General features: G+C 39.5%; 1 protein-coding gene across 1 annotated transcript in view; it reads right to left on the reverse strand.

The window, feature by feature from the left end:
- The window catches only part of FKBP15 (FKBP prolyl isomerase family member 15), a 1,242,294-nt gene that overhangs the window by 328,757 nt on the left and 892,311 nt on the right, over window positions 1–21,226 (reverse strand). Inside the window, exons 23-24 of the mRNA XM_044057970.1 lie at window positions 17,091–17,243; window positions 16,909–17,001 (exon numbers count right to left, since the gene is read on the reverse strand). Of these exons, the coding sequence (XP_043913905.1) occupies window positions 16,909–17,001; window positions 17,091–17,243 (246 nt within the window). The remainder of the gene's footprint in view (window positions 1–16,908; window positions 17,002–17,090; window positions 17,244–21,226) is intronic.

The raw sequence follows: 21,226 nt of genomic DNA on the forward strand, positions 1-21,226 counted from the left end.
TATTAACAGATGACATGGACAGATACCATTATTTGGTTTCAGAAGGAATAAAAATTTGAAAGATATATTGTGTCAGGAATATGTTTTGGATAACAAAAATAAAGCCATGTCTCAACGTAAAGGCACTTTTGCATATAGACTATGCAAAGTCTGTTGTCATATTATGACTAGGAATCAGTTTATACATCCCTTAATGGAAAAGGGATATTTCCTAAATGCATATGTGACTGCAAAACACAGAATGTTGTTTATCTGACAGTATGTCAAAAATGCAGTTCATTCTATGTCGGGAAAACGAACTGGAGACTAAAGGATAGGATCTTGAAGCACCTTTCAGACATATGACAAGAAAATACATATAATACCCTATATCAGCACATAAAAATGAATATGGGTCATACTTTTATGTTTATGGTTCTGCAGATTGTATGTAATAACAATAGAGGTGGTGATATTGTTAGCCATACTGAGTATAGTGAAATGAAATGGATTATTCAATTGGGGGCTGATAGAGATCCTGGTTTAAATGGTGTTGTATCTTTAAAACCAGCACTAAAGAGGAGGAGGGTGCAATACTAACAGATGATTGGTCAACAGTATTTTAAAAAACAATTTTGCATATTGTATACTATCTGATGAAAGGCTGGGACCCAAAAGCGCTTATTCTGTGACTTCTGGATTTTATCAGTGTTTTAATAAAAGTGTTACTCGGCCTGGTGGCTCACTTGCCATTTATTTTCATTTCTTGTTGGTCACTGGCAGTGAACCCTTGGTGGAAGGTTTTAATTATATACTTAAGTAAACTAATCTACAGTCTACGGACGATCCCAGGCTCTTGTGAATATATGTCTAATAAATAATACATTCTTTCTGGGCTTATAATAATGCATTAATTTTTTTTTTTTCTAAATGCTATTTTGTCAGTTTTCTCATCAAGGTCGGAGGAAGAGATGAACATCTTCAAGGTTTCTTTGACAGTGATCTGCAGGAGCATACCACACTAACTCCTCAAAGCTTCTTCGGTAGTCCACACAGTAGGAGCAATGGGTCTGATGAAAATGAATTTACAGTTGCAATTAAGACATGTTACCACATGTAACCCATACGAATTATTTGAACTGGCAATTCTGGGCATATTGGGGATGCTCAGAACACAGCGGGCTAACAACGACCAAAACTATGCTGATTTCATAAATTCTAATCATGCACTGACTTAGGAATGAGGACCACTCCTATGATGGTATTAAAAACCCAAATGACTTGTATAAATTAAACTGGAGGAATAAAATGAATTGTTGGATCTAATGCTTCCAGTTTTCAGTCAAATTTTATACTACAAGAGAGTTTTAGAGGGCTGCAGATGAAGCATTTTCCACTGGTAATTAAAATTATATAGCTCCAATAAATGGAACTTTTATAAGCAAACATACTTCTGCAGATGCATTTCTTCAGTTCTGACAAATTTCATCACAGCTGAGACAGTGGAGTGTTCCAATGGCAAGTACATGTGACAGAAACAACATACATGATGTAGTGTCAGTAATGTGAAAATACAAATAGACATGCAAATCACCATAGTTAGCTCCTAGTCATTAAACCTATATACTCCACATCTAGTAGCAATTATTTATTGAACACAGGCAATACAGAAGAAAGTATGGCTGTGTAAGTGTTCTTACCATAACAGTAGATGTTAGATTATATCACTGCTGCGGTAATCTTTAGCTATTTGGGTTATATCCTGCCAAGGATATAACAACTGGTCAGTTTTCTCAAAGTCTAAGATCCACCCCCCCCAAAAAAAAAAACACACAAATGCACCCAAGCTTCTGTGGCTTGAGAACATGTGGGAGAAAACAGAAGCCTGTGTGCCAAATATTGTCAGGACTTTCTTGCCCCAAAAAAGACCAGATACCTGTCCAGATAAAAAGGCAAAGCTATGGCAAAAAAATCTTTACACAGAAAAACTATGAACAAAAGAGGGATATATGTAGGCTGTGGCTACTGCAGTAGTGATATAACAGAACATCTACATACACGACTGTACTACGTTCATCATACATCACTGCTGCAGTAGCCTTAGCTATATGGGGAGATTACCCACAACTTGCACAGTGGGGGGGGGGGGGTCAGAATCCAGATATCTCTGGAGAATGGTCCTAGGAAAGCATGCTCTGGACCTGGAAAAGTAATCTAGTTTGCAATGCTTTGTAAAACTATGTACAGAGGACCAAGTGGCTGTGTCTAGAATCCACCCCTTATCAGTATGCTATCAAAGATGACAAGACTCTAGTGGAATTTGCCTTGAACTTGCCATGATGGAAATAAAAAGCAAGGGACAACCATCCTGACAATGTGCATTGACATGGCTTGCACCCTTTGTCCCATCACAAGAGATAAACAGCTATTCAGCTTTCTTGAAGGACTTTATTTTGTAAAGATAATTCCAGAGTTAAAGTCTTTTTGGGATATAAAATTAATGAAGATAAAACAAAGGATATATCCAAAAATTATGTACCTACACACAAAATACTTGTATTTACGGGGGATATGAGAAGATGCAGTATTTAGGAGTGTGGATTAAAAAGGTTTCTGTTACGGCGGCTAAGGATATCTGGGAAAGGACTAAACAAAAGATAATACAAAAATAGAGAAACTGGAAAGTCTTATTTATGGACATGTTAAATTATACAACTCACAGTCGCTAAACGCTGCTCAACCAAATAAAAACATTTAGAAAACAAGCAGAGCTAGTCCACCACAGAGAAACATTTATGAACCAAAAAAAGCATAAAAACAGCACAGGCACAGAAACAGGGATAAGCGTTTTCAACTCAAAGCCTTCATTCAGATACTCCATTACTTCCAGTACTCCTCTCCTTTAAAGCAAAGAGCAACCAATTAAAATTCATCTAGAAGTCTCCTCCCTTTCATCAAATACTGCATACTGTCAGTGGTCCACCCCTTTGTACAAAAAGTAACCAATTAAAATTTAAATTTTATCTAGGAAGTCTCCACCCTTTCAACAGTGGTTTCAAGGGAATCATCCCATTCAATCCAGGGAGCCGATCTGTCTGCAAATCAGCAATCCATCTGCTCTCCAAAACCTCTGTTTTATTATACAAATCATCACCCTAACAATTATCATGTACTAATTCTAATGCCATAAATATAAACTTGTGTTGTACATTCTATTGGAAATGTTTACACAAAGCACCAATGTCCTTGCCTAGTTTAATGTCACTGAGGTGATGCAAAATTCTAGCTATTAACTGCCGATTAGTCTTACCAACAAACTCCATTACAGAGGGTGGAAGTAGCTACATAAATAATACTTTTGGTGTTACAATCTGCATAGATTTTTGGCTGATATAACCTTTTAGTAAGACTATGTCTAAAACAGTTACTACTGTTAATTGAAGGACATGCCATGCATTTCCTGCAGGGGAAAGTCCTGTTCTTCAAGGTTGTTTTCTTTGATGGAACCCCAACCTTATAAGAGAAGTCTCTTCAAATTCATCTTATTTTTAAAGCAAAACCTCTGAACTTCACCCACTATGTCCTTTATTTTGTCATCCATTGTTAGTATATGCCAATTCTTCCCAACAACCTCACAAACTTGTGAGACATCACTGGTATATGTAAGCAGCCATCTTAGGCCACTTTTATTACTGTTATCTTGCTGTGATATGGGACAGGTTGGTTCTGATGTACTATTTTCTGAAAAGTAAGGACACCCTCTTTTTCTTCTCATAATCCTTGTGGTCATGAGTCCTTGTTGGACCTCTTGTTGCCTATAACCACGAACATGAAGACATTTCACTATATGTACATGGATCAGACATATTTTTATCAATCCGAGGAGAAGTTGTGGACAGTAATAAAAAATTGAAGGAATTTATCTGGGAGAGAGGGAGAGGGCAAAAGTTAAATGGGATAAGTTGATTCTTCCAACAGAACAAGTTGGTTTAGGTTTACCTCATTTGAAGGTATATTTTAGAGCTATACAGTTAAGGCTGACATACATTACACAAGCAGAAGTTTATAATTCAAAGTGGAAAGGGATGGTGAAGAAAGGAGGGGGTAGTTCAAGAACCAGAGAAAGGGTGGGATTTTGGATGTAGATCCTTCAGTAGAACAATAATGAGCATACAGAATATTATATTCACAAAGTAGCAGAAAGTATTCTGAGAACTAAGCCAACATGAGAATGAAGAAAGAAGAGTACGCCAATAGGGATGACTGCACATAGGAGTACAGAAAATAGGCAAGAGGAGGCTGGAATTTACTAGAGAATCCAGGGAAAGAAACAAAGATATTTGGGGCAAATAACTCAAGCAGGAAAGGTAATAGAATGGGATGAGGGCAAGAAGACATTTGTATTGCAGGCTATAGACTGCCTTCACTAGCAGGGCTTGATCTCAGAGTACAGGCAAAGAGAAAGGGATAAGAGGATTTTAAGTGAAAGGACCTGCTCTGGTAGAGTTTCTAGTTGAATCTAGAACAGATGCAGCTGTTAAACAGATAATTAGTAGGGCATACAAAATGCTGCATGCTAAATATAAGAATCAATCAGAGGAAGTTAGAAAAGATGGGAAAGCAATACTGGAAAAGCAATTCACAAGAAAACAAGATGGGAAGACATATTACATTTATAGCTCCCTAGTTCGCAACCAAGTCCAGAAAGTTTAGCATCTTTGCTTGGAAGATTAGTATATCTGAAATATTGGGTGAGCAAATGGGTGTACCTAAGGAAATTATTCTTTTGAGCTGGGATACATTATTTGAATTGTCTAGACATAGTAATGCCTTATTTAGTTTAAATCTTTTGGCTGCCAAAAAAGCAATTACTGGAAACGGAAATCAATGTCAACACCAACTGTATTTGAGATATCTATGATTATAAAAGATAAAAGAGCTGGAAGAGGGGTCTTTAGAAAAGGGAAGGAGCAAATTACACAGAAATAAATGGAAACTGTGGGACAATACATGCACAATAATGTTCAGCAGGAGGAGGAGTGAGGTTTAAGGGAAGGCAGGAATTCAGCAAATTATGGAATGTGGACTGATGATAATTAGAATAAAATATATATGTTTTGTGTATTGTATTTAAATGGGAAAATGTTAAAATGGTTTGTTTGCTTTTCTGTTAATGTAAGTTTGCCCATGTCTTAAAGGGGTTTAAAAAACAAAGATACCAGAGTTGTCTGTGTACATCCAGAATATGAAGAATCCTGTTTTTTTTTAGGTTTCTGAAAGAATACAGGGAAAGTGATGGTTCGATTCAAGGTAAACTCAAACTGCTTGTCAAGAATGAGGGATTTGTTCTTAAAGAAACAGAAACCTTAACTCTATGGAGAACAAAATAGGGTACACCTATCATGAGAGCCTGCAAGTCAGATACTCGTCTTGCAGATGTCACAGGAATAAGTAACAGTCTTCTAAGAAATGAGCCATTAATCAGCTTGATGAGCTGGGTCAAAGGGAGACTGTGTTAACTTTTCCTCCCCAATGTTAAGCTTTCAGGAAGTTTCCACCTCCTTCTTAGATGGTCTTAAATGCAATAACCCTTTCAGGAACAGACTGACCAAAGGCCGAGGAAAAAAGGGGATGATCCATGGGCAAACATGCTGAAATGGCTACAGACAAAACTTGACAGCGGTCCATTTATCAACATAAGACTTCCGAATAGCACATTTTATTGCCTCCTTTGGTACCTGCTGTACATTTTTTGAAACAAGATTCCTAAAATGTAACAAAACTGAATCATCTAGGCAGTCAGTAGTAAATGTACCAGACTGGGGGTGCATCAAACTCCCCTCGTCTTGTGTGACTATATCCAGTCTGTGAGGAAATGTTTGGTAACTGCCTTTGGTCAATTCCTTGAAAAGGGAGAATTATTGTTGCCTGGACTAAAAGGAAATCAAGAGTGATCTTTGGAGAGTTCTAAATTTTCAGAATAACCCTGGATATCAGTAGAAAATGTGGAAATGCATAGAGGAACACTTCCATCCACAGGAATGAAAATGTATCTGTTTTTCAGTCTTGCTTGCAAGGAGTCCTGGAGCAAAAATTCTTAAGTTGTCCTGTTTTGAAAGGAGGCAAACATCTATTTCAGGTATTCCCACAATTGGATCAATTCCTGGAAGCCACCCCCCCATTTAATCTCTCTTCATGGATGTCTGTCCCGGTCCTGCTCAGCTCGTCTGCCACAACTTTTTGCTTGAATGGAATGCAGGAAGCATGGAGAGTTGAACACTACAAAATCGAGACCTCCCAAGCTACCACAGCCAGCCTGCACAAGAGGTAAGACCTGGTGCTTTCTTTTTATGTATCACATCACTGTGGTATCTATAATCACATGGAAACATTTTCTGAACCACAAACGAAAAACAGATTTTATAGCAAGGATCACAACTAACATTATTTTCACATGTAAATGCTTTGGCCTATTTTGCTCCAAAGACCCTGCACTTTTATTGACATTGAAACAGCCCCCGATGTACAACCCAATGCTTCTGCTATCATACAATGGAGCAGGGGTTGGAGAGTGTGAAAGACCTGGATTCAAAAAAAAATTATCCATCCACCAAATAAGTTCTTTCTCTACAAAATCCAGTGGGCAAGAATGTTCGGTCCAAACAATCTAAGACCTGGCGGAAGGAATCATGGCAATTACAGATGACATGAACTCTAGAATCCCAAGATATTCTCTGACTGAGGTGTGAGAGTGATTACAGAAACTTAGGAAAAATTCCAGATACATGTCTGCATTTTCCTGCGTCAGGAATACCTGCAATTTGGAAGATTACAGAAGGTATCCTAAAAAGACTGTCCTGTAATAAAGAATCGAAGAGGACTTCTGACTGTTGATATGAAAACCCAGAGCAGTACGATGTATAACCCATGCAGAGATTCCCAACATATGGAAAAAGTTTAAGTTAGTCATGGGAAGTACTGAACACCATGCAGGCTGCAATGAGCTATCACAACAGCCTGACACTTGTTTTATTTATTTGCATTTGTTTACTGGGAAGGTCCACTGGGCCAGGTGAGCCTATTTCTTAGTGCAGGCTCAGGGAGAAAAGCTCCAGAAGGTTAAAAACAGAACATCAAAAAGTACACAATTTTAACAAAACATTACAAGAGTTTACATGCAATAAATTACTAGTTATGGTTAAGCACACAACTGATAGTATATATTTACAAATACAGTAGGGTATGCTGTATTATATCAACATTAATTTAAGTGAATCATCCTAGATTATGTACATATATGGCAAGAAACTATTTGGAAGAAATGGGCAGGTTATGGTTGGACTGGATTAGGCACAGCAATATGATCAATTATACAATTATCACTTTGTACACATCCTTGCAGATGTACATAACCAAAAGCACAATGCATTACAGAGAATTCAAAATGTGACCCAGACACACACAAGTTTATGAAACCTCTGAAATCTCTGGCAAATGGAATGTGATAAGTATCTTACAAATCTGCTGGCACTAGAAAACTTAAATGAGGAATGAGAGATAAACACTGCAAGGTCAGCATCTTGAATTCTCGTACTTCCACAAGCAGACTAAGAAAGGATAGGTTAAGCAATGGTCTCCAGGGGGTATTTTTCTTTGGCAACAGAAAAAATTCTTGAATAAAAACCTTTTTCCTGGAGGCGTTGGCTCTTTGAACCAAAAAGGATTTGGTTTAAGACCTGAAGAAATGGGGAAGTCTGGTTTGGGGAAGTCTGGTTTGGAGGAGAGTGGAAATACCCCAAAAAGGAGAAAGATTTTCTAACTGCCATCTGTAAACCTCCCGAACTGTCAGAATCCATTTGTCTGACATGATCAGATGTCAAGTAGAAAACTGAGGCCCAGTCTGTGGGACAGATGTGAAGGCATTTCAGGAAGGAATGCTGTAATAAGTCATTATTGACTGGTGGACTGTCCCTTTTTTCTAGAAGTCTGCCTGCTTTTTATTTGATCCTTCCTGTCACTTTTTATTAAAATTCTACTTGTCAGAAGCTTCTTGGGGTTATTTTGCTTTTTTTTTTTAAAAAAGGACTTGCAGACTTTTGAAAGGAAGGCTAAAAAATGCTAGTAACCCCCCTGAATTAATGTCCTGCTTTTAAACCACTTGAGCACTTGAGTAGCAGAAGGGCCAAACAAAACATCCTTAATTTGGAATCTCAGATTTTATATCCTCTGAAAAGTTCTGATTACAGACAAGCAAAATGTCTCATCACAGACGCAGTAGCTGCTGCCTTGGATACAAAATCAGCACAGTCATCACACTTTTTATAGAATGTTTAGTGACCTGAGAAACAGTAGCAGTAAAAGAATTCAGACAGGACCCAGCTTTTGAAGGAACTGTGGCAGAAAAGTTCCGCCAACTGTCAAAACAAACCAACTTACACTTCAACATAAAAGTTTAATAACTTAAAAATTCTGAACATCACAGCTGAAGTAGAAAAGGTTCTCTTCCTAAAACTATCCTTGCTTGAAGGAAGTGTAGCATTAACCATTCTTATTAGCAGCTGGAGAAGAAACAAACAGCTGTGTCAGTCCTCAAAAGAGAAAACAAAGGATTGCAAGACTAAGGCACTTTTCAAAGTCCGCCTACCTTTTTAAGGACTGAAGATTGTCAACTAGGTATACTGTGCTCTAGATCATTGATATCATCCAAGTCTGGCAACATAGGTGGAACAGGACTAAGTAATGGAACATCCACTTGCAACATATCCTATCATCTCCTCATGGAAAAATGGAAATTTCCAACTGTTCCCACTAAAACAAGAATTCATTCTGCACAGAAACTGCTCTACAGGAGGCATTGAGGGAACACTTTCCTCAGAATCCGATTCTGGGACATAATAAAAAAGAGAGAGGATGTTTTGCCCCAGTCCAAATCAGGATCAGATAAGGCATCCTCAGGAACTGAGGAAATAACACCAGGTCTATTAGAAATGCTATCAGGTTGTTCTAAAGATTTCAAAGCCTGCAATAAATTCTTATCTAAAGTAATAAACTAATTCTTAACAGAAACACGGTTTATCAGCTGTTAACAGATGAACGTTTAACTTTTTATTTTTAATACGGACATCCATAAAAAGATGGAAACCTCATCCTAGGAAAAGGTCTCCTCACTCAATTATGTAGGAAAGAAATCCTATCTGAAACTCCTGTAATCAAAGAAAATGACTCTCTCATGCCCATGGGGGTTAATGGCAGCTGAAGGGACTACACCAGAGACTTCTGGAGAAACAAGTGAATGGTTTGATGTACATCCAATGACCACTGTAAAGTCACATACCAGAGGATGAGGCACTGCTTGAGCCCACAATGGCGCCAAAGGCTCCATTGCAGCCTTATTATTTTTAGGTACAGCAGCAGAAGGAACTGAAGTACCAGTAGGTTGATCTATGTCCTTGCAAAGAATGAAGCCTGATCTATAGGAAGCACAGCTGGAAAGAATCAGTCATTAGGAAAGCTGGCACTAAAATGTGCAGAAGCACTACACACGCTTATATTTTCTAAAACACACACCACTTCTAAACAAATTCAAAAGTAATCACATAAGCAGTATACTTTTGCCCCCCTTCAAAAAAAAAAAGGTTAACACCATTATAAGTTATAAAAATATAAAATCAGAATGTTGGAACACCGTCAACTGACAGTCTAGACAAAACAGTAAATTTGCCAGTCATTTTAAACAGACCAGGTACACTACAAAGAAAGAAATGTGGAAGGAATGCATCAAAGGGGAACTTATCTGCCCAGAAATGGAAGAAAACAGAAAACCACCAATCATCTGAAGCCCAGGAGGAATAGTCTTGAATGCAGCAATAAAGTTCTGAAGACACTGTTCGTCCAGACTGCTGTTTTCTCCCTTGGAAGCTCAAGCCACAACAGCCTGGGGGGTGTCTCAGACTTTGGAAGACTTGGCAGAATGTAACCCACAGAGCTAAAGACTGCTGCAGCAGTAATACATAACTAATATCACAGCATGCAAACCTTGCAACTTGGAGATTTTATCACTTGCCTCAAACAACCCCATCCTGAAGTTTACCTCTTCCTATAGCTATACTTCGACCACTTTTTTAGAAATGCAGATTTCCAAGGACACCAACAATAACAGAATCACCACTGATCTATTCAGAAAATCAATGAGGATGAACTTAATACTCCACAGTAAAAGTCTGCATCCTGCAAAAATCAAGTATAATGTGGTGAAGTCCCAGGGCTACAGATTAGCTATAATTACCACCGAGATGGAACCATTTCTGAGAAACCTGAAGAACTTGGAGAATGACTTCCTGGTGAGGGGCGACGAAAGTCAGATGTTAAACATACTGGAACCCATTACAGAACTGAGAAGGACAAACACCTTCACTCAACCTTCCCCAGTAGGAGAATGTTGAAAAATGCTACAGAGAACAAATTAGAAAATAGCTACATCCTGACATACACTTTGGATTTTCACAGCATCAAAAATATTATTAAAGAAAACCGGGCCATTGTCACAAGAAACCCTCACCTGATAAACACCTTAGGTGAAGTCCCATCCTTTGTTTATAGGAAGGCCAGGAACACTAGAAGTTTTGTTAAATTTAAACCTAGACTAAATAAGAGAAACACTAAAAGACGTGAAGCTATTTGTACATTTTGTATATTTATACAAGATGATAGCTTTTATTGCCCTTATTTAAAGGAAATCATTAAGGCCTTTGCAGGGAGTGACTGTACGACTAAAACACTACAAAAGTAATTTACAAGACACAGTGCAACGAATACAATGCATTTTATGTGGGCAAGACTGTAAATAAACTTAAGTGTAGGACTTCATGTGATCTGGCAGAAATCTGCTCTGGATGTAAAAATAATGCACTAACCAAACACCTTGTTCTGCATAAAAGAAGCACAGGTTTCAAGGTCCAGATACTAGATCGCATAGACATGGGTGATCTTGAAGGAGACATCCTGAACATGCTGGAAAAACGTGAACTTGTGGCAATTAAAGCTAAACTCGTTCAGGAAGCCTGGACTAAACTACTACTGTTTACTTAAAAGTGTACTGGAACTTAGAAAATTGCCACATTGTTTACATGACTAATTTAATTTTATTCTTCCAGTTGGTTTTAAAAAACATGGTAAACAATTTTTAATAGAAGTGCATATTTTATTTCTATCATACATTTTTTTCCATTTTATTTGAAATGATGCTTAATAACAATACTAGCTAATTATACAATAATAGGTTCATAGGTAGGTACTAGGCTATATGCCCGAGGGCATTTATAAGCCTAGCCAGAGTGTGTCAGCTTTCGCCACCCCATTGATTAACTGAGCCTCTGTCAAGAAGAGCCAATGAAGTGATCCCAGGGGTGTATTTTCTGCTACCCATCCACTCGTCAAGGTTTCTCTTGAAGAGTGTTAGTGAGGGGCTCTGCCTAATGTAGTTCGGAATTTTGTTCCAAACATGGGGAGTCTCTGTGACAGGAATCTATCCCTCCAGCATGTTCTATTTATTGTTGTGGCGAGGTTTAGCTCACTAGAGCGAGTGGCTCGCAGTGACTTGGATTTCTTTAGGTGGAGCATGTCCATCAATTCTGAGTTGGACATTGCTTTGCAAGTCAGGCAGAGATCACCTCCGAGTAAGCGATATGCCACTGAGTACAGCTGGAGTTTTTCCAGTCGGGCTGCATAGGACATATGTTTGAGGCCAGTAATCCTCTTGGTGAGGCACTTTTGTGGTCTTTTCAGCTGTTGAAAGTGTCCTGTGAGGTACATCCCAAACGAGGCATTGTGCTCTATTGATGGGTTTGATGAGTGACGAGTAGAGGGGCACTATAACCTCGTTATTTCTAGATGCGAACCCTTTAGTAATTAGATAGGCTACATAGAAGGATTTCCCAACTACTTTAGCAATATGATTGTCAAAGGAGAGATTACTATCTACCTGGGTCCCCAGATCTCTTATTACCTTTTCTGTATTAAGGGGGCTGCCACCTATGTGGTAATTCATGGGTGTTTTCTTTTTCCCAAACGGATGACTATGCATTTTTAGTTTTGTAGACAGTTTTTTAGGGTTCTTGTACACAGACAAAGTCTAGAAGGACAAAAGTGATCCTTGTTAAACAATAGGTTATGGAAATAGAATGGTTTGCACAATGGATTTTTTCCATGCAAAATGTACATGTATATATTTATATATAATTTTAGATTGCAAAATGGTCCAAGGTTTTTTTTTATATATTTCCAGCCATGTAGTATATTGCCTTGGATACAATAAGAATTAATAATCTGGTTAATAAGCGGTACCACATAATTATTAATTCTATCTAAAGTACATAAGGGTCATATTATGACAGCTACTAAGTATGGCAAGACCAGCTTGAATGTCACACTGATGGGGAAGGGATGTGAATTTGTTAACATGTACACCAATACACTGTCTTACAACACAATAAACCACTCCCTTACCTGATAAAAAGTATATATATATATATATATATATATGTATATATATATATATATATATATATATATATATATATATATATATATATATAGAGTTAGAAAGTTTGTGATGAAACTATTCTGTTATTTTTGTTTTACTGGGATCACTTGTCTGTGTGCTTAATAAAGGATTTTTGACTGGAAACAAACTGTCTACCCTGCTTGGATTACTTTTGAATACTTAGTAATGCTGTATAATATTTCAAATTATTTTTTTTTATTATTTTTTGACTTATGATGAGTTTAAGTCCACTAATATATAGTGATTAACTAGCTATATATGAATTGAAAATCTTCCACACAGAGAAGTTTCTTACACTGTTTTGTTCAAAATTAATTTCTCCAAACACAAAAAGCTCCACATCCACCCATAACATATAGTATCTACATAATGCAGACACACTTGAGGCACAACTGAAATAGGGCAATGCATGTAACTACTCCTGTGATTTAACGATCTGACTGTAATTTAGCGGCTGCAATATTACTAGACAAAAATAGTAAAACTGCCACTGTTCTTGATATTAATATATATATATATATATATATATATATATATATATATATATATATATACACATGTGTGTGTTGTGTGTGTGTGGACGTGTGTAGCAACACACACATATATACATATATATCTAGACAGAGAAGTGCGCTTTTGTGAAGTCCATGTTACTCAAATCAAACTGATTGAATAGCATGTACAAAGACAAACTAGTACAGCAGGAGTTTGGTGACAGAGGCAAGACCACAGAAGACACGGGCAATGTAGGTTCACTTTTGCTAAGTATTCTTTGATCTTGGAGATGGTATATTTAAGTTCGTGGCAGTGTGGGTTACAGTGAGCATAAGCCAAAGGAAGGCTTTTGTGTTTTCTTCTGCAACTCCATTTTTCAATTCATTTTTATTTACGAGCATTCAAAGAAAGTGCTTTTTTGATGGGTTACCACGAATATACACATGTGTGTGAGTACGTACTTAGATAAGCACGCTCGCACACACAGGCAGAGACATACAGACTTGAATGAGAAGGGCACTTCACCCACACTGTGACATCAACTCATCAAAAACTGCTACTTTCCTTATGTGTGACATGACATTGGTATCTTTATACTGAAGCAAGAGGTGGCAAAAGAAGCCACTTGGGTGCAAGGGGTACAGCTCCACTCCAAAAAATGTGCAAGTTCTACACTTTCAGAGGAGGCACTCGGTGCCCTTTTAAATGAAATGGAAAGTGATCAGTTGTCACAGATGTATTTATATATGCTATCAGTCCACTTTCCAATGTCCTGTTTACATACCTACATACAGATATTTGAAGCACAGGCTTTAAGGCCCTTCTAGCCTGCAAATATACAGAAACAGCTGTTCTCATAAGTATCCATGCTGTTCTTAAAAATATCTAAACTAGTGCTTGCATTAATGTAATTTGGCAGTCTGTTCGGTGCATCAGCTATTTTGTCAGGGAGCCAATTAGTACACACTTCATTCCTATAGTATCTTCTACATAGGTTGTCTGATGATTCTCTAGTACGTTTTGATAACCACAAACATTCCCAGGAGTAGTTTTCTAAATGCTCTATATACCTGAATAAGTTCTCTTCTGAAATATCTATATGAGACACTGTACAAGCTTAGATATTTTAGTCTTTCATAATAACAAATATTCACAATCATGGATGCTTTTCATATATTTCTGCTGTACTCTTTCCAGCTTACTCATGCTTGTTTTCTAATAAGTTTGGGTCTAATGTAACTAAAACACTGACCATTTCTGATTTCCTAGACTTTATACATATTTATATATAACCTATAGTTATATACCTATCATTAACCAATTGGTTGATATGATTAGAAAAACGCAAGGCTAGATTTCCCCATATATCCAGGTCCTTAAATGAATCTAGTTTCAATCACTATGTGCTATATTAAATATTCACCTTTCAATCTAGGTCTTCCAAATCTCATCTGCTTAGGTTTTGACGTATTTATTAGCACATTATTCGCCTGTGCCCAAACGGTCAATTTAGTCAAGTTCTTTTGCAGACATGCCCCATCTGTAACACATGCAATCAGTTTACTCAATTTCAAGTCACCAGCAGAGTGTAGAATACTTCAGATGAAAAATATAAAGTTGAAAGATACAATTTAAACAAGTATGGGCCTGGACAGAACCCTGTGGGACACCCTGACTGTAACCAAGAATTTCACCTGTCCAGTTTCTGTACGATAGTTGCCATGTCCTATCTGTAAGCCATGCAGCTATCCATATTATCAAGAGTACATTAATACCTAGTTGTTCTAATTTACTGATCAATGTTTGTGCATGACCCTGTCAAATGCTGAAGTTAAATCTATATAAATTACATCACAGCACAGTTTTTCATTCATAGCTGTTATTATATTGTTATAGAACATCATGTTACAGGTGGTAAAAGATTTATTTCAACATATTCATGTTGATATATGGTTTCAAGTCCCACCCTATCCAGTTCTGACAATAACTTATCCAGTATTATCGTCTCCATTATTTTTCCACAACATGAAAGTAGAGTTAAGGGTATATATGACTCTGGGTTTGTCGTACCCCCCTTTCCCTTAAAAAAATGGTTTAATAAGAGCACATCCTAGTAAATAATAGATACAATAGTACTGTAAGTTCTTATTGAAGTGTTTTCAGGTCATTATTAGTAACGATGTCTTCTCCCTGTGCCTTGTTTGGATCCAGTCCAGTTTGCATAATTCTTTTTCAATATAGTTTCATTTGATTTCAGTATCTGAGGTTTCCTGATGTCACTAAAATGATTTATCACTCTCTTTGTGTAGCCAAACTGTTTTGCAAGATTTTGTAAATAGCTCTACAATCTGTTGTGTCTGAGAACAAATTTTACAATTTACACACAGTTTATCAATTTGTATGTCTTTCCTCCTTTCATATCTTGTGCATTTATAAAACGGTTTCCTATTATGCTCAATATCTTTATATACATTTTCTTGAAATTTTTCTTGATCTGTCTTATACTATGGTTAATATGCTTGTAGTGTGTGTTTATTTCCGTTTTCAGAAGTTCAGCCTCATTTCTACTATTTATATTTTTTGCCTGTCATCTTTTGTCGCTCATCTTAATCAAGTGTTCTTATGGAAATACCCTGACATTGTGTGCCAAGATCCTGATGTTAAACTTTGATTTTTGTATTTAAACAATTTCTCTTTCAAAGCTTTCCTTCTCAAAGGAGGAAAAAATTGGTTATTCAATGTCTGACGGAAGAGATTCAACACTGAGAATCTCATCCAGTAATAAGCAGTGAGGGAATGGAGGTGACAGAGATCAGGGGTAGAGAAAGTAACTAAAAGACTAAAAAATTTCCAACGAGATCTAAGCCAGCATTTTATTAACAGGAAGATGATACAGAATGGCATGGATAACCAGAACAGCAGAAATGCGGTATAAAAGCTGCCGCTGTGGCATCACAGTGACTGGTTCTCTACTTCATCCTGAAAGATTTGCATGTGGAATCTACATGGGTTTCTCCAGGGTCTCTACTTTTCTCCCATATTTTAAAGATATGCTGGGCAGGAGGATTTGCAATTCTTTGGAAGCTACACGACAGAGTGAGCATGGATGTGCAAGTATGTATGCCCTACAAAAGACTAGCATCCTATAAGGGTCTTGTTCATGTTTCCGACACAATGTTTGCCAGGACAGGCCACAGACCAATGAATGAAGTAGGGAAAAGTGGATACAGAAAACGAAAAAAAGTATACTAGCTGGATGACAGATTTAAACAGTTGATACATTCCAAAGGGACGTAGCTGGGAAGGGAATGGCAACAGCAAGTAGTTAACTTTACTTACTTCCAGAAGTGACGAATATGTTCAGAAAAATGCATTCTCAGATGACTGCACTCATAAGGCCAATAAGCCACAAAAATAGGAAAAGAAAAAAAAAATGGAAAAAAAGAAACAGATGGAAACTGCATTAAAAACAATGCTGCGTGCATGAGGCTAAGTATCCTTCATGACCGCTTCATAGATTGACAAGGGGATAAAAGCAAAGGTGTTGCCCAGAATCATGAGCACATACACATTATTGGTGCCTACAAGGTGAAAGTCAAGTGACAACAGCCATTATTATCCCCAGTTCCAAGCAGTTTTCCCCAAAACAGTATTTTTCAAATACAGCACAATATAATCCATGAGTAAAGAAGGAAATTAACAGAGCCAAAAAAAACAAGCTGTCCACCAAAATTCATTTAGCCAGGATAGCACAGGTCTCTGCAGGTCCTTGCATGTTCTTTAAAAGAAGTTCCTAACGGTGGCTACTCACATATGTACATCCTTTCTCGGCCTGTAATGTCACAAACAAACAATAAGGTTCGGGTTCTCACCTTCTCTCTCACTGCTTCCAGTTGTTCAGTCTTTTCCAGGGCTGCGGATAGTAATGCCTCCTTTGATTCCAGCAACTGCTTCGCATTTACCAACTACAGAAAACACAACAATGCATTATCTGTAGCTTCAGGTGGCACAAATAATAAATTCATGAACTGTAAGTAACAATCACTGCTCTTACCTTTTCCTCCAGCTGGGACACCTTCTGCTGAACTGCATCACGCTGCTCAGACAACTCCTGCTGCTGCAATGCATGCTGCTCTTTTGCAGCTGCCAACAACCGATCGCACTTCATCTGCCACTGCGACTCTATCTCTGCCTGGACAATTGACAGCTGAAAGTGAAAGCATGCAGACATCAGATTTTTCCCCAAATCTATAACCTCTCAGCACTTCCCTTCCAAATATTTTCTGCCAGTACACGTGTCTGTTTAACGGTCATTCTCCTTCTATAAAATACCATGTACATCTAAGCCACTTATTAACTGAGGCTATATGTACTTCAATGTTAAGTGTTACTTCATTAAGAGTACTGCCAGGACTGAACTCTGTTACTGCTGGCATGATCTTCTGTTGATTACAACCAGAAACACCACTGTTCTCTGAAACCGAACATATTCCATGAAACCTGCCTACTACCCTCTCAGGCAACTATTCTTCTTAGTCAGAGAACAACAAAGCTCAGCTGCCTAGAAAGTACAGTTGTGTACACTTACTATAAATGTAGATGTTCGAGTGTATTCACTGTTGTAATCATTGCCTGTGGGTTATATCCCTGCTGTGGTAGCCCTCGGCCGGCCTGAATACCAGAGTCAATGTTTTTCTGCGTCGGCTGCTGTTGCGTGTTGACTGACGTCATGTTATCAGTTCTATAAAGCAAGGCAGCTGACGCCATTACATCAGTTTTTCTTGCCCTAACCAGTCAGGAGCCCCAGGAAATATGGTAAGGGTGAGCCGGTGGCAAAAAGCCACCATAAGAAGCTTATGTCTCCCTAAGAAAAGAGGATATAAGGGGGATGGAGAGAGGGAAACCAGGACTGCAACAGTGAATACACTCGAACATCTACATTTATGCAAGTGTACACAACTGTACTATGTTCTTCATGTTTCACTGTTGCAGTCATCACCTGTGGGAAGATTCCCAAAGCTGAGGAGAGGGGTGGTAGGATTAGTGATATAGCTAGGCCTGGCTCTGCATGCCCTGCAGAACTACATTGGCAAACCCTGCCCTAACCTAATAGAAAAGAGGTAGATGGTAATGCTTAGTAAACGTATGGACAGAAGTCCAGATGGCAGCTTCCAAGATGTCCCCAGTGGGAACGCCTCTCAGGAATGCTGTGGAAGTGGAGGCTGCCCTAGTGGAACAGGTACAAATAGACTTGGGGGAGATTTCCCATGAAATCTGTAGCAAAAATGGATGCAGTGTGTTACGCATTTGGAGATTATTTGCTTGGAAATGGGCTTCCCCTCTGCCCCTGGGGCAAAGCTGACCAGCATTTGGTCTGTTTTCCTGAAGGCTTTAGTACAGTCTAGGTAGTATCTGAGCTGTCTGTGCATGTCTACTGACTGCAGAATTCTTTCCCCCTTGTTTTGAGGGTTAGGGAAGAAAGTGGGTAGATGTATGGCCTAGTTGAGAATCACATTAGATACTACCTTGGGCATAAGGGAGGGGTTAGTCCTCAGGGAGACCCTGTTTGCAAGTAAAATGATGAAAGGCTCAATGGCCATCAGTGCCTGATGTTCCGAAACCCTTCTGGCTGAAGTGATAGCTAGCAGGAAAGCAGTCTCCCAGGAGAGGTATTTCAGTTCTGCTGAAGCAGCAGGTTCAAAGGGTGGTAAGGTTAGTTTTTCCAAAACATAATTCAGGTCCCAGGCTAGTGTGGGTGGCCTTCTGGGAGGTCTAATATTTGAAGCCCCTCTGAGGAACTGTTTAATCAAAGGATGTGGGAACAGGGGCGGATCTGTATTGAAGTGAGCTGAAATGGCTGAGGCATGGATTTTAATAGAAGAGAGGGAGAGGCCACTATTTAGCAACTCCACTAGACAGTCAGGATAAGAGGGATGGAAGGAACTGTCCCCTCTGGACTGGTTCCAGGAGCAGAATCTTTTCCATTTTCCTGCGTAAGATTTTCTGGTGCTGGGGTTCTGGCCTCTGTGATAATGTCTAGGACTGGTTTGCTTAACAGGGGCCCCTCGTTTGCTTTTAGGGTATAAGCCATGCTGTCATTTTGAGAGTCTAAGTCCAGGTACAGCATACCCCCCCCCCCCCCAGAGTCAAGAGGTCTGAGATGAGGGGAAGCTGCCTGGGATGCTGTGCAGTAAGGGTTACCAATGCTGCCTGGGCCAATCTGGAGCAATGAGGATGGCTTTTGGCCTCTCCTCCCTTATCTTGATCAGCACCTTGAGAGTAAGAGGCAGAGGAGGGAATGCATACACAAAGAGGGAGTTCCAGGGGAAGGTCAAGGCATCCACCTTCCACGCTAGGTGGTGATACTCCCTGGTATAGAATTTTTCCAACTGGTGGTTGAGGTACGAAGCAGTGAGATCCATCTCTTGAGTTTCCCACTCCTGAGTGACTTGCAAAAATATTTTTCTGTGGAGCTGCCTTTCATGGGGGTCCAGCAAGTTTATGAAAAGTGGTCTGCCAGGGTGTTGTTAACCCTGGTAGGTGTCAGGCTATTAGGTGCAATCCCATGGATGAGGCTGTCAAGCCAGAGGTTCATGGCTAGCCTGCACAGAGGGTAAGATTGTGTCCCTCCATGTTTGCTGATGTACCACATTACTGTGGTGTCTGTTTTGATGAGGAGGACCCCTGGGCTGAGATGGGGTTTGAAGGATATCAGAGCCTTTTGTACTGCCATCATTTCCTTCTGGCTGATGTGTAAGGGACGGTGCTGGGCATCACAAAGGCCTTGGGTGCACCTTCCTGCTAGGTAAGCGCCCCAAGAAATATCTAAGGTGTTGGTGGTGATGGTCTGGCTGGTAGGGCGGAGGATGAAGGGCAGGCCTTTATTCTTGGCACAGGCCCTTGCCCACCAGAGAAACTTGGCCCTTATACAGGGGATCAGAGGGAGAGAGGTCTCTAGAGGCTGAGAGTGCTGACACCAAAGGTTCTTTAGACACCACTGAAATTTCCTCATGTGAAGCTTGGCTAGAGGAATTAGAAAGATGCATGACGCCATGTACCCTAAGGCTTGCAGGAACTTCCTCGCTGTGAGGTGACTTCTGGAAGCCAGCTGGGTTAAATAGAGTGGCAGGAAGCTCTGCTTTTCTGGTGATAGGAAGGCCATTTGGGATGCTGTGTCCAGCAGTGTTCCCAGGAAAATGATCCTCCTGGAGGGAGTCTTGCTTTGATTTTTTTTCATTGATGGTGAACCCTAGGGAGATTAGGATGGGTTTGACAAAGAGGTGGTCCTGGAACAGCTTTTCTTTGCACTCTGCCTGAATGAGGCAGTTGTCCAGATAAGGGTAAATCTAATTATTTCTCTGTCTGCAAAATGCTACGGCTGGGGCTAAGCATTTGGTGAATACCCTGGGAGCAGTGGATAGGCCAAAGGGTAGTGCAGAGAACTGATAGTTTTGTGAGCCTGCTCTGAAGCGCAGGAATTTCCTGCAGGATTCCCTTATGGGGATGTGGAGGTAGGTATCCTTTACGTCTAGGGTCACTAACCAGGCATTTTTTGTTAGCATAGGCAGCAGCTGCTGCAAAGTTAGCATTTTGAATTTGGGGACCACCAGGGAGGTGTTCAGAATCAATAGATCCAGGATGGGGCGCCAAGTGCCCTCTTTTCTGGGAACAAGGAATAGTCTGGAATAAAAGCCTTTGCCTGTCTGGTCTGCAGGAACAGGTTCTACTGCTCCCTGGGATACGAGAGTTTGGACTTGTTTCAATGCCTCTGCCCATTGTGAGCAAGTCTGGGTACCCTCTTTGAAATGGGAGTTCACTGAAAGAGAATTTGTATCCTTGAAAAATGACCTTTAAGACCCATTGGTCTTTGGTTACAAAAAGCCAATTTTCTTTGCAGAGGGAGAGCCTTTCTCCTAGATTTAGGTGAGTGAAAGGAGGGCAGAGGGGGGAGATGGAGTCATTGAGAGGTTTTGTCATAGAAGAATGGCTTAGAACTCCCAGCCTTTGAGGCGGAGGAGTTCCACTGTTTGGTTCTCTGCTGTCCCTGGGATAAAAGCCTGGGTGGTCCGTCACTGCAGGGCTTACCTTCCCCTGCCTACTAGGTGCAGGAAAGGACCAGTGCTTAGAGGGCAAATTTCTGCTGAACCTGGGAGGTTGGACCTGAAAGAAATCTTTTACTGTTTGCATAGA

The sequence above is a fragment of the Protopterus annectens genome, chromosome 16.part0, assembly GCF_019279795.1.
Source record: "Protopterus annectens isolate FY-2018-M chromosome 16.part0, PAN1.0, whole genome shotgun sequence".
Lineage (NCBI taxonomy): Eukaryota > Metazoa > Chordata > Ceratodontiformes > Protopteridae > Protopterus > Protopterus annectens.